This window comes from Lemur catta, chromosome 1 (assembly GCF_020740605.2).
Source record: "Lemur catta isolate mLemCat1 chromosome 1, mLemCat1.pri, whole genome shotgun sequence".
Classification (NCBI taxonomy): Eukaryota; Metazoa; Chordata; class Mammalia; order Primates; family Lemuridae; genus Lemur; species Lemur catta.
The window spans coordinates 70,845,107-70,859,246 of NC_059128.1; the positions used below are offsets into that span (position 1 = coordinate 70,845,107).

Sequence of the window (14,140 nt, forward strand, 5' to 3'; positions counted from 1 at the left end):
GAAGGATGACAGCAAATAACTCACTTAACTGATGTAATTACTGTACTCTGAATCAAGATTGTTATTCAGAGAGAATATATAACATTCTGAGCACTAAATGAAGACAACCGTGATTTTTATGGATTCTATTAAATCCATAATCTCTAATTGACTAACATCATTTCATTCACTTCTATAAAGTAAGAGCTTACTGGGAGAGGCTAGATTGCAAATGAACAGTTTTTAGTTTCAAATAGAATAATGCCATGATTGGTCTTCTCTTTTTCATAAATTACCATCTGACACTCAACTTTCAAGGATCTCTGATTTCTGTTTGTTTCATGGATTTCTGTGAATCTTAAAAGGAGAATCTATCAGAATATTCTCAGATTAACCCAGAAAATTAAGACCAATTGTGCCACAGCAATAAGGCTTTCCAATTGGCTGTCCTCCTCCCCTTTCCTTATTAATACAAGTAATCAGTGTGATGGTCATCACCTCTCATACAGCTGAGGCTTTTCCACAGCCACGAATTCACCCATGTTCCCTTTCATTGCTGTGTTAGGCTCACCCCTACTTACAACATCAAAAGGGGAGTGGAGTCTGGCCTGAGCCTTTCTTCCCTGATAGCAGGCTCCTGAGGTGTGGGGTCATGCTCTACCTCTCAACTCAAAAGAAAAAAAAACCCTGGTATTATCTTTTGAAACTCAGCCATGGTCTTTGTTCCCACTTCTCCAGTAAAAAGACAACTGCGCTAGTTTGGGGCTGAGGCACTGTTTACCTCTCTTCCTCAAACATATGGTTTCTGTATTCATTAAAATGTACACAGATATTCCCTGTGGACTCACACTTAGCCTCACAGACAACTCAAATGTTATTTCCATAAAGGCTTCTCTAACAGCCTCACACAGTGCTAGTTTTCTCCTTTATGTGCTTTAGTACTATGTTTATAGCCCTTTCACAACATGTCCACTATGTTATAATTACGTATTTGTGCACCTGTCTTCCTTCTGAGGGAGAGAGCAGTTCTGTTCATCTTTGTCTGACCCTATTCCAGTCTATCTCTGGCCCAGTACAGAGTACATTGCCTGGTATTCCTTAGATATTTGTTAAATAAATAACCATGTAGGCATTCACTCACTGACTCACCCAGAACAATTTTCAGTCTTGTAAGCTCCATCCGTGGTAAGTGCCCTATACGGGTATACCATTTCTTATCTTTTATAACATATTTTTACTGTCCCTTTTCTATGTTTAGATACACAAATATTTACCATTGTGTTCCAGTCGTCTGAAGTATTCAGTACAGTAACATGCTGTAAGGTTTGTAGCCTAGAAGCAATAAGCTATACCATATAGCCTAGGTGTGTAGTAGGTTACCATCCAGGTTTGTGTAAGCACATTCCAAGATGTTTGCACAAAGACAATATCACCTAATGACACATTTCTCAGAATGTATCCCTGTCATTAAATGATACATGACTGTACATACTTTCTCATACATGCATATTATATATAAACATATTCATGTATGTGCACATATGTACCAATAATACCATATAACATCTCTAGCATAATAAAAATAAAGGTTAGTAGGTCTGAAAATTTAAATATAAGGAAAATAGTTCATAAATTTAAATAAAATCACAGGTGACATGGAATTAATATGAGAAGGCAAATAAGGTAAAGTACTGGCTTTATCCTCACTTTGAAACATCACATTATGGTGCTCAGTACTGAGTCATGCCTTGAGTGGATAGAAGACATGAGTAGGTGGGGAAAGTGGAAAATGAGTATACAGTGTTTTAACCATAGTATTTAGTTTTTCTTTCCTTCCTTCATGCTTATTCTTTCATCCATCCATCCATCTATTCCATATGTAGCAACTTTGTAGCAGTAGTATAGTAATATTGACAGTTCAAATAGAAATATAGGATCTCAAATACTGACATTGAAAAAATGTGTGCATTAACAGAGAGAAGAAAATGATTGCTTTCATTAACACAACTTTAGGATTTTAGTTTTCAATTCTGAGATATATAAATATAAATATATGTAAAGGTAATAAGTAGTGAGAAAGTAGGTTTTTTGAGAACCTACAATTGTCCTCTTTTCTTAAAAGCTAGGCTATAATTCTTTTTATGAGGGCTCCTCGTGAAAAAATTCATTTACTGATTTTGAAATTTGTTTCTAGACGTGAGTGACTTCACATACTAATTGACATGAAAATCGAATTGTAAAATGTTCTAGGTAGAAATTTTTAAAATTATTTCCAGACAAAACTGTTTACCAGTCTTTCCTATAATATTTTTAAAATGTCAGTTGGAATTTGGGGAAAATGTATCTCATAATAAAGTTCTAGAACTACCCCATCTCTCTGAATTACTTCATTGTACAAAAAGAATTCAATTGTGTTTTTAAAAAATCCCTAATTATAATCAAATAATTTTGCATGTAACAGTTTTTTTTCCTCTCCTTAGAGGTGATCTTTTTCTTTTTTTAATCAAAAACAAATGTCATTTGAATCAGACATTTTAAACAGGATTCCTAACAAATGATTAGTTGTATGCTAATTGTGGTAGATCACTGTTACATCAAACATAACAGAAGTTGTTGAATTTGTTCCAAAAATGAATTCTAAATTACAGGATCCAGCATTATTAATAGTCAATTGTTAAAAAATACTTACAGGGACTAAATTTACCTTTTAATTGTATCATATGGAAGATTATCTGTAAATAAAATGACTTTCATTTATATACAGCTTTAAAATGCACAATGCATGTATCACTCACATCATCACATTTTGTGCATATTAGGCAGGTATGATAAGGACATCTCTATTTTGAGGAGGAAAGATTTTGTATATGTTAAGTGAAATCTTTTTTCCACTAAACCAGGATTTTTCCCAACTTATAATCTTTATTTATAACCTAAAAAAGGAATACATAAAAGTAAGTAAAACAGGATAAAATAAAAAATACTAACAATAAATGACAACTTAATTCAATGATATTTAACACACAAGTATTAGTGTCTACTCTATGTTCTGAGTGCCCAGGCATGGGACCTAGCACTGGAGGTGATGGCAACCAAAGCCTTTAAAAATGGAAGGATTTAGCAAAGTGAGAAGAAATGGCAAGGCAATCTAGGGAAAAGGTATTAAATAAGAAAGTTATGAGGCTGAAGTGAGGCATATCTTATGAAGAAAAAAAAGCAAAGAATATGCTTTAGCATCACAATTAGATTGGTAATTAACTGATAAATGAGTAAGAATGAAGAGGCAGTGCTTCCTTTGTGTTCTCAAGGTACACATCCATATGGTTAGCACTTATCACGTATTGTTGATTTGCCTGTCCATCTCTCCTGTCATAGGAAGAACTCCTACAGAGCAGGACAGCAATTTGCAGGGCTCCACCCACATAATTTGCCTCAATAAATGATTATTCAGTTGCCCTGAAAAGCTCGTTTTGGGACTAGAGCGTTCTAATACACCTTCCCTAACACCTTTTCTTTAATAGCACAACTGATTCCCCTCATGCCATTGTATCTGTCAGGCTTAGGCTTCCTTGTCTACAAAAAATTGACGAAAAAAATTCATTTTCCAGGTCTAAAGTACTATGATAGACCTGGTTATGTAGTCTAAAGCAGTAGATGTCTTATAATTCTAGGTTGTCCATAAAGACTTCTAGGTGCTCTAGGACTCCAATTTGTCAGGTGAATGGGAAAAGCATTATTCTTTGACATGTTTTCCCCTTATTGTTATACTTTTTTTCTAATTTGGTTAGTCCCATATTAACAGTTTTCCATTATACTATAATTTCACCTTAGCATGCAGATGTTTTTCTTGAATATCCAACAGTATTATTTCGTAAAAGTAATACTCCATGAATATTTCATTCATGAATCGTCTTGGGATCATAATGACCAGAAGAAATGTCTTCCATCTACAAACTTGTGACTTTTATCCTTTACCACCTTGTGTTATAATTATACACAGATGTGTTTTCTTCCTAACCCTTTGAAGGCAGAAACTATCTTTGAACATCAATGGTGGCCAGTAGAATGCTTTGGACATAATAGGTACTTGATAAATATTTATCAAATAAATTGCCATTATGTTTATTATTACTGGAAAAAAGGTTAGAAGAATATGGAAGAAGTAAGAGTACATAAATATTGTATATGGTAATGAAAATGTCTTGCCATGTTTCACTAAATAAATGTATTTTTTTAGAACATTCACCTAGAGTTGTCTTAATTTTTATCACTTTTTCCCTCATTATTCATATGTACAAAAAGTCAAGTCTTAGTGTTGAAAATATTGAAACTGTCCATTCAATCGAGCATAATTCTGACAATCTTTTCCAAGAAGACTAAGAGTTTAGAAAAAGCAGATAAGGTACTCTCTTAGCATACAAGAAGAGCAACATAAATTAGAGCATGGGTAATAATGTAACAAACTGAAGAAAGTTCCTGCTTTTCACTACGCTAATTTTAAAAATTTATGGGAAAGAAATCACACTACTCATCATGAACTGAATTCATTTAAAAACAAAGTTTATATGTAAAAATAACCCTATATAAGTGAAGAGAAATGTTTAGTATTACCATTCTAAGTTGTTAAAGCCAAGAAAAAGGAAAAAGAGGATGGAGTTAATGGAACCCACAGGCTACTGATGTGGCAGTTTATCAAATGTAGCTGTAATGAAAGATAAATAATACAGGCAATTCACACTTCATGAAAGGATAAAAGTGTCAGTGTGTAGGTACCAGTTTTACTGCAGGCCATAATCAGCAAGTAAACGAAAGTGCAATGTCTAAAAAGTTTATAGCCTTCTATGAAGGCCTCTCCTTGTCAGGTATTGATTTAAGTATTCAGACGACTTCACTGGTATTAAACAAATTGAGTGTTTGTGAACTTAGAGGACATGTTCTATTTCTCCCAACAAAAGTTGCCTCAAGCTTAATGTTAAGTTGCTTCCATCACTTAAATTTAAGAAAAGGCAAGAAAATGCTGAAATTATCTCTTACACAATTATTTTCTTCTTAAATAGAGGGCAATCCAAAGTGAATGTTTCATATTCTCCACCTTCTCCACAAACATGGACTCCGTACTTCTTAGAAAGCTGAAAATACAAAAAAACAAAAAAGGAAAAGGAAACAAAATCAGACAGCAAAAATACTCACTTAACCTATATTATTTTGTTCTAAAAAATTCATACAGGAAAGTTTAATTCCAAAATAGTTTGTAAGCTATAGTATAATAATTGTATTTCTGCTTAAACATGCTTACAGCCATTCCAAAAAAGTCATAAGGCATAAGATTTCTAATAATCTCAAAACTCTTACAAAAAAAAGGTGTAAGGGACCAACATTTTTGTTTATAATGTCAAAACTTAAAGATTACTGTATATTTTGGGAATGATACTAGCTATAGATTCAAAGGGAGGCTAAGTCATTATGTAGTAAATGACAATAGATAAAGCCAGACTGAGCTACTCCTATTGTTTGACCTTTATGTGGAAGGGAAAAAATATGTTGTGTTTAGAGAATTTCTCAGACACAGAGACAGCAATCTAAGGCCTTTCCTTAGGCCTGTGAATAAAAGGAAGTCACGTACATGGTTATTATGCTTGAGGTTGTTTTTATTAGGAAAGCTGCAAGGGTACTGAGAACTAGTGAAGTTCCAAAACTGCAGATAAGCCTTAAGAAGGTTTAACTCCAAGAAAGATTGGGATAGCTTACAAAATTGTCTAATCAAACCCGAAATTAAAAAAAAAAAACAAGTAACTAAAGAAACAAAAAATCTATTGATCTGCATTAAATATAAGCCATATTATTTAAATGATGCTGATACTGAGAGTAAAGAAATCTAATTGGCTGGTACCTGGGTGGCATCAGGGCTGGGGAGCACCTTCCCTGGCTGTCATAGATGTGGACCTTTTTAGTTCATGTGTCGAGACTTTATCAATATGATGTCATCTCCTTCATTCAGAATGTCACAGCTTTCCCTGCTTATGGTGTCTCCTAGCTCAAAGTCCTCACAGACTAAAGAAAAATGATACCTTTGATGCTCTGTAACTGCCAGCGCTGGGACTGTGGTCTAAGTCTTCAGTTTTACCTGCACAGTTATGCATTTATTTATTTGGTGATTTTTGTGGATGTACAACCATTTTGAACCCATTAAATTTCAACTATTGACTATGTGCTCTTAGGGATTTAAAACATGAACTTATGAGAATTCTACTGCTCCCTCCAAAGATCAGTAGTAATGGATCAGTAAACGATCAGTGAATGACACTGTAAAGCCAGACAGTAAGAAAAGTGAAGGAAAGAAAACAGGGTGTTTTTTATTAAGAACTCACAAGAAAAAACTAGATAAATTTTCACCACACTAGGTCATGAGGTAGAGATGATTCTGATGCAAGGCCAAATTATGAGAGTTGGTTCTAATAGAAGGAGATAATAGAAACAGACTACTTTACCACAGTAAACTAAATTAAAACCAGCTTTGCAATAAAAACATAGGGATAATAACAGGATATGGATTTCAGGTGTGTTTCTTTGTTCTGCCAGCTAATGCCTAGCCCTTTTTATGCTTTGCTGATCACCGATTCCAACAACTTTCTACCAAGTGAATCTTCTAGTAACACCTCTATGACTTATGGCCAGTTTCTTCAGGTGGGGAGTATATCTTATCAATTATTAGCATCCTTTTATTAGAAAATGTTTTATTGAAGCTCTGCATAATTTCTGTAATCCACCACCAAAGGAAAACTGAATTTTTTATTAAATTCGGCATGGCTGTTACCCTACAGAAGTGATTCTGTTAGTTCCTAGTAAAAATAATGTAAGCTGCTATGTTAAATCAACATATTATGATTATAAAAGATGAACATATTCAAGAGGGGACTTACTAAAATCTGGATGTACCCAGTAATACTTTCAGTTTACATAAAATATTTTTATAACATTCATTCATTCAATCAGTTCTTCAACCAATATTTATTGAACAATGATTGTTAGCCAGACCTTGCTAGATGATGAAGATCCAAAAGTTAACAAGACAATGTCCTTGGTCTTTTGAAGCCTACCAAATATACTACACTCTATATTTTAACACTCCAAATAATAAAGTGACAGTGATGTTATCTCTATAAATGAATATACACAGTCTCTTTTCCCCTTCTATTACTGATTCACCAGTATGGAAACAGATTTCAAACCAAGAAATCTAGATAAAGAGCCCAGTGGTTTCTGTGGCTGAGGAACCAAGAAGTAATCTGACTGAATCTTTATGGTGTCTTTTGTGACCCCTCTAAACTCTACTGGCTTCAAGCTCTAACAGACATAAGTATTGAGAGAAATTAATCTTTATTGGCTTACTTGTAGTCAGCTCCAAGGCCCTTTGTTCTCTTCTTGAACCTCAAGAAGCAAACCCTATGCTAGCCACTTTCTTTAAAGAATCTGCTAAGACATACACACTATTAGAAATCAAAATCTTTGTAGCACGAAAGCATGATGTATGCATGCAATAGAAAAGGTCAGTTTAGGGAAGTGAAGAATCCAGATGTACACATTACATACATATTTATGGTATACAACCTTCAATTTACTTTTATAAAACCCATAGGTCAGTGTTACTAATTCTGTTCATAGAAAACATTCTACGTGGTTCATAGAAAGCAGTAACTTTATTACTTTATTCCTAATATATCTCAGGTCTGTCTCTGGCTTTAACTCAAAACTGGGATTATTGTATGCTTGCACTCAATCATTCCAAATACATTTTTTGCAGTTCTCTTTAATAAGTTTCTCTATCAGTATCATTATAATGAAACATACTAAATAGTTAATAGATTTTTTTAAGTTTAACTTCTCACTGAATTCTCATGATTCTTTCCATAATATAAGCATGTAAAATTATAATCTATATTGAAAAATAAACATATTTTTAATATTGTCTATTCCTTAAGTTACTGGTATTTGGATATATAATATTTAAAGCCATGATATTTGATGAAATCAAGAGATGCGTAGAGAGAGCCTTAGGGCCAAGGACAGGAACACCACCATATTCTTTATTCTTTAAATGATTAAAATATATTTAAAATTTTTAGTTAGTATGGGAAAAGTAGAAGTAGATAGTTATTCTTACTATAACAATAAAAATATACCAAATAGGCTATAAAATCATGCTTTTTGTTTTAAACAGAGAGATCTAAGACACCTTGATAAACTAAATTACAGATTAGATGAGCCTTTCCTAGGTGAGTGAAGCTCCACGGCCACTTTCCTAATGGGGTAACAGAGAAGGAGAATCAAACCTTCTTAGGCGGGGGACCTATATTATGGTATGTAGAAAGCAGCCAAACTTATGGCCATCTGTGGACTTCTGTGATGGATTATCTGAACTCTGAGGAGACCCAAAAAGTCTGTATAGCCTGCCAATTCTTTCCCACAGAGCCTTATCCAAGGCAAACCGTGGCTACAGGCAGAAGGCTGGAGCCAGGGTAGGAGAGAGGGGACAGATCCCCTTGGAAACACCTGCCCATTAAATTTTTTCTACTGAGCTTTCACTGTACTAAAAAGCCTGAGGACAGGGCAGGAGGACTGAGAGATGTCTCCCAAGGTTTGGAGAGATGGGGAGAGATTGAGAGCAGTAAGCCTCTGAAGAGGCACAAAATACCAGTGACAAGACTGTCTGTAAGGTGTGCAGTTGGTGGTGGGGCTGGAGATCTCTAGACTCACTGGAGCTTAGATTCCAAGCCCTCATGAAAGAAGAGTTCTCATCATGCTCTGAAAGCATCTGAAACAAGTAGCAAATTGAAATAAAATGCAACTCAGACCAGATTAACCTCAACTGGAAATGAGACTGAGGAAAATAAATACCCTAGACTAGCTGCCAGACAGAGAAAGGGGTGTGGCTTTTTCTGGAGTAAATGGTATTTATTAAGTTTCTACTGTTCTTTTTTTATTCCATGTCTACCATAAATTATCTTAAAAAATGTCAAAAAAATGACAAAATTTTACCTTTAATCAAGAGAAAAAAGCCCAAACAAACAAAATAGAAACAGACTGATACATTAATTAAATATCAGACTTAGTAGACAAGGAAATAACTATTATAAATATGTTAAAAGGTAGACAAAATTCATGAACAGTTACTGTTAGTTTTCGCAGAAATGGAAAATCAGGAGTAGATAAATCTAGGCTGATATCCAGGCTCCATTACTTATTGGCCATGGGACCTTGGAGGAATTGCGTAACTTTTCTGAATCTCAGTTTTTGTATGTAATACCTACTGTTATGGGGGTGTTGTATTAAATAAGATGACACATACAAACCTATACAGCATGTTATTGTACTGAATATTGTAGGCAACTATAAAACAATGGTAAGCATTTGTGTATGTAAACATATCTAAGCATAGAAAAGGTACAGTAAAAATATAGTATAAAAGATAAAAAATGGTATACCTGTATAGGGTATTTATCATGAATGGAGCTCACAGGACTAAAAATTGCTCTGGGTGAGTCAGTGGTGAGTGAATGTGAAGGCCTAGGATACTTCTGTACACTACTGTAGACTTTATAAACACTGTACACTTAGGCTACACTAAATTTATAAAAAAATTTTCTTATTGCACTAATAAATTAACCTTAGCTTACTCTAACTTTTTTACTTAAAAAACTTTTAATTTTTTTTTTGCCTTTTTGATTCTTCTGTAATAACACTTACTTAAAACACAAACACATTGTTCTGTTGCACAAAAGTATTTTCTTTCTTTATATCCTTATTCTATAAGCTTTTTTCTATTTTTAAAAATATTTTTTTTTAACTTCTTGAACTTTTTTGTTAAAAACAAAAACACAAACGCCCATATTAGCCTAGGCAAACACAGGGGCAGGATATCAACATCACTTTCTTACACTTCTGCATCTTGTTCTACTAGAAGGGCTCACAGGAGCAGTAACATGTATGGAGGTGTCACCTCCTATGATAACAATGCCTTCTTCTGTAATACTTCCTGAAGAGCCTGCCTGAGGCTGTTTTACAGTTAACTTTTTCTTTTATAAATAGGAAGACTACACTCAAAAATCATAATAAAAAGTAGAGTATAGCAAATACCTAGTGATAGGAATTTTTCAGCTCCATTATAATTTTATGGGACTACCATCATATATGTAGTTCATCTTTGACAGAAATGTTGTTATGCATGACTGTAAAAGTGAGGAGAAAGTTACTGACTTCTTTTTCTCTAACCTCAGAAATAGGATAGATCAAAATCCTGTATTTTTGGAGATTTAAAACAGTGGATAATACTCACACCTGATAGTCAATGTTTATCTTATTAGCCATCAAATCAGTGATGCCAGTACTTTTTCCCCAGTTTTTAACCATTCAGGGAATGTTACACAGAAAATGATACAGACCAGATAGCTACTGGACAAGATTAATATACTTGCTCTTTTGTCTGTAGTGTGCTTGGTTAAGAAATATGTTGCTGTTTTCTAACACCTGAAATATTTAAAATAAATCGACAAGGTCATTTTTTACTTATTTCTTAATATAATTTTCATATACAATATAATTTTCATGTATCAAAGTATGTTCACTGTTTCACATATATCTAAATTGTGCTATGTTCTATTTTAGGTAAAATTTTTAGAGAAAGTGAACATTGGTTTTCCATCTAACTATTGTTAAAGTAAGCTTTTTAAAAAACATTTGAACAGATGTGGCTGACTTGGGTCCTTTCATGGCTTACATAAATGCTTTGGAGTCTCAGCACTTTAAAAGTGAATTCCTCATAAATTAAAAGGAAATGACTTATATGAATCTGTTTTTCCTGGCACACTTATTTATATAGATAAATATTCATATCAATAATAACTCCATTTTAATGCTATTGATTAATGAACTGAAAAGGTTAAGAGCATCATGACTTCCCTGCTTACTTTATTATCTTTAAAACATTGTAATAACCATAATTGCAAGAATTTCTTATTACAAAAAGAATTTTTTCTTTTAAACTAGCCTCATTTAATTGTTAGTTATTTTAAAAACGAAAAAAAAATAAAGGCCAAATCAAATCGTACTTCTTCACCTTCCACTCCCACCTAGAAGAAACAATGAAGTTTACAAAAACCATAATGATTTCATTTTATAAATGGTGTTCTTAATATACAAGATAATTTCATTCTGCATGTATCCTACATAAAGCAGCTTACTGTCTGGAGGTGTAGACAGAAAGTTAAACAAACAATTACAATAAAGAGTAGTGATTACTTTAGCAGATGCATGAAATGCTGTCAGAATTAAAGCAGTGGACCCAACTAGAAGGAATCCAAAAGACTTCTCAAAGTAAGTACAACTTAAACTGAGATCTGAAGGATAAGTTAACCAGGAAAGGGTGGAGGGAGGAAGAAAGAAGGTAGGAAAGAAGGAAAGAGTATTTCAGAAGAAACAGCATGTGTTAAGTTCCAGAGCACATTATGGGTACTAGAAATTGAAATAAATTTGGCATAGCTGGAGCATTATTAGATGAGTAATGGCAGTGAGTTGAGGCTGAAAAGCCAGAAAGAGGACAGATTTTATGGGACTTCAAAATCTATTCTAAATCATTATCCTAAGGTCAGTAGAGCCCATGGAGAGGTTTTAAGCAGAAAACTGACCTGATTGCATCTGTATTTTAGAAACATACTTTTGGTTGTACAATGGAGAACGGCTGGAGGGAGTGTAAGTCTAGAAGCAAAAAGAACTCAGAAGTTGCTGAAGGAATCTAGATAAGAGGTGAAGGTTTGCCAACTGGAGAGTATCAGTTGGGATAGAGAGGAGAGGGTAGGTATTTTGAGAGATATTTTTAGGAGGCTGAAAACTGTACAGAAGAAGATGATTATCTTTTCTTTATCCATCATAAGGTTCATGGTTGAGGACACTATGACAAAAGAAAAATTAACAAGAGAAAAACCATATAAGTTTATTTAATAAATTTTATGACATGAGAGCCTTTATAAGGAAATGAAGATCCAAAGAAACAGGAAAAACTGTTTTTTTTGAAGAGTCATATTGAAGTATGGTTAGAGGACAAAATTGATCTAATGACAATAAACTGGATGGAACTTAGCAAGGCCTGTTTTGTTCACATTCTAAATGTGTTGGTATAAATTGTTCCCTTACTTATACAAACCAGTCAGTCAAAATTCCTATCTATCTTTCAAGCCCATTATGGCTATCAATTTATCTCTGAAGTTATTCTGAATTCTCTCAACAACATGTAATTTTTTTTCTTTGAAATCCTGTGGTACATATTTTTTACTTAGAATACATTTTAATACACCATATACTTTTTATTTATATTAGCCATTGGACATCTCCACCATAAAGTTTTATATATCCTTCCAACTCAGTTATGTTCAAAATTCAAAATCTGCTCTCAAAGATGTTCTTTCTCCTCTTGACTGCCAAGGTCCATTAAAGGTGTTTTTTTCCCATAAAGTCAACACTGCAGGGAGCAAGGCTTAAAATTCTATCTTTTTCACTTACAACATTAAATCAGTTTTGGTGAAATCATCTTTCCCTTTTGTTTTTTGTTTAAGACATAGGTAACTGGGATTGTAAATTGTGCTTTTCTTAAAACTATGAGGAAGGCTAGTTAACTTCTATAGAAGTGAGAGAAGAAAATGTTGTGAAAGTTGATCATATGAATTGGGTCATTCTTGTCATACCCAGGTAAAACAGAGTCAAGAGGCCAAAGGGGGAAAAAGCATTTAGGACACATACCATGGCTCCCCAAATGTAATTCTCTGCAAGTTCAGCTGCTAAAATTGCCTTTTGTAACTTGAGACAAGTTTTATCTGTAACTGCTGAAACGACTCGCTGCAACTGTAGGATTAACTTTGCCCACCACTGTCCCTCACCAGCCAGAGCTTGTTCGTCCCTTGGAACTTTACGAATGCCAGTAACATAACACAAAGAGCAATATGAAACATATCTCCTTTGTACAAAACCTCCAACCTCCTCTTTGTTCTTCAGACATACCCAAGACAACTGTGACTGCATGTATGCCCCCAATTGCAATTCTTTTTTCCCAAATACAATATTTTAAGTTCAGAGATTTGTCTCTGAAACTAGATCTAATCTCTTATGAGGTAGGAAGTAATTCAGGAAAGGAAGTCTGTATTTTTAAATAGGTGTCCTATTTAAATAGACATAACTCCTTCTTGAGTAATGAATACATTCTATCGCAATCTTTAAACTTGAAATTTGAGTCACAATTTTCCTGGTTTAGCTCTCATAGCACCCAGCAGAATGATATGCTTCTTAAATATCACACACATACCTGTTTATCTTTGACTCAAGGCTAGAGGTAAGATATCCCAATTCTTTGTGAGCTGGCCTAGAAAAATCAACCAAATCTATATACTCCCAATTTAAAAAAAATATAATATGATTTTGCTCTTCTATCTAGCAGATAACTTTTACTTAGATGATCTTAAGAAATACCTTGATTAAAGTGTAAATGCTGCTGGTAAAGAGACTCACTTTTAAAATATTACTGCATGGTATTTCATAAAAAGGCCATAAACCCACAAAGACGGAAAACACTGGAGAGAAGGTGACAGCATCAACCTTTTTTTAGAACCAACAACACTGAGCCCTAGGCCAACAGCAGTGAAGACTGAGAACCAACACGATTTACACAATAGAATAACCAAAAGGTCAAGGAATCGGTGGCACCAGGTGCCTCTGGAAGTGAGGGGGAAAGAAAAAGGGCACTAAAGTAAGAAGGATTGATCAACAGTCTGTTTAACAAGCAGTCAAATTCTTAGATCCCCTCCCTCTAGGCTAGCAACTGCTTCTCTTCCATCCTGGCAGAAAACAAGAGGTTTATTCTCTGCAGAGGGTGAAATGAGGAACTGGCCTGAGAGAAATGAGACACAACTGAGGGCAGAGCTACTACACTATAAATAGAGGGAATCAATTAGTGTATACATACAAGGTTTTGAGGCCTGTAGCCATTTTTCCCACTCCAAGAAAAAAACAAATTACAGTATGCTTTCATCTTCAAGACAGGAACATGGAGAATCCTTTTTGGAATATGACTAGCTCAGATTAAATGGCTTAGCTATACTTCCTGTGATATTGTGATAGA

At 34.1% G+C, this 14,140-nt stretch overlaps 1 protein-coding gene across 5 annotated transcripts in view; it reads right to left on the reverse strand.

The window, feature by feature from the left end:
• DPH6 (diphthamine biosynthesis 6) overlaps positions 1-14,140 on the reverse strand; it is a 206,117-nt gene that overhangs the window by 38,984 nt on the left and 152,993 nt on the right. For all 5 annotated transcript variants that reach the window (XR_006729291.1, XR_006729292.1, XR_006729290.1 and 2 more), the window contains one exon: positions 5,014-5,108. Coding sequence is in view for 2 of the 5 variants with exons in the window: in XM_045527884.1 (XP_045383840.1) it covers positions 5,014-5,108 (95 nt within the window). In the remaining 3 variants the exon portion in view is untranslated. The remainder of the gene's footprint in view (positions 1-5,013; positions 5,109-14,140) is intronic.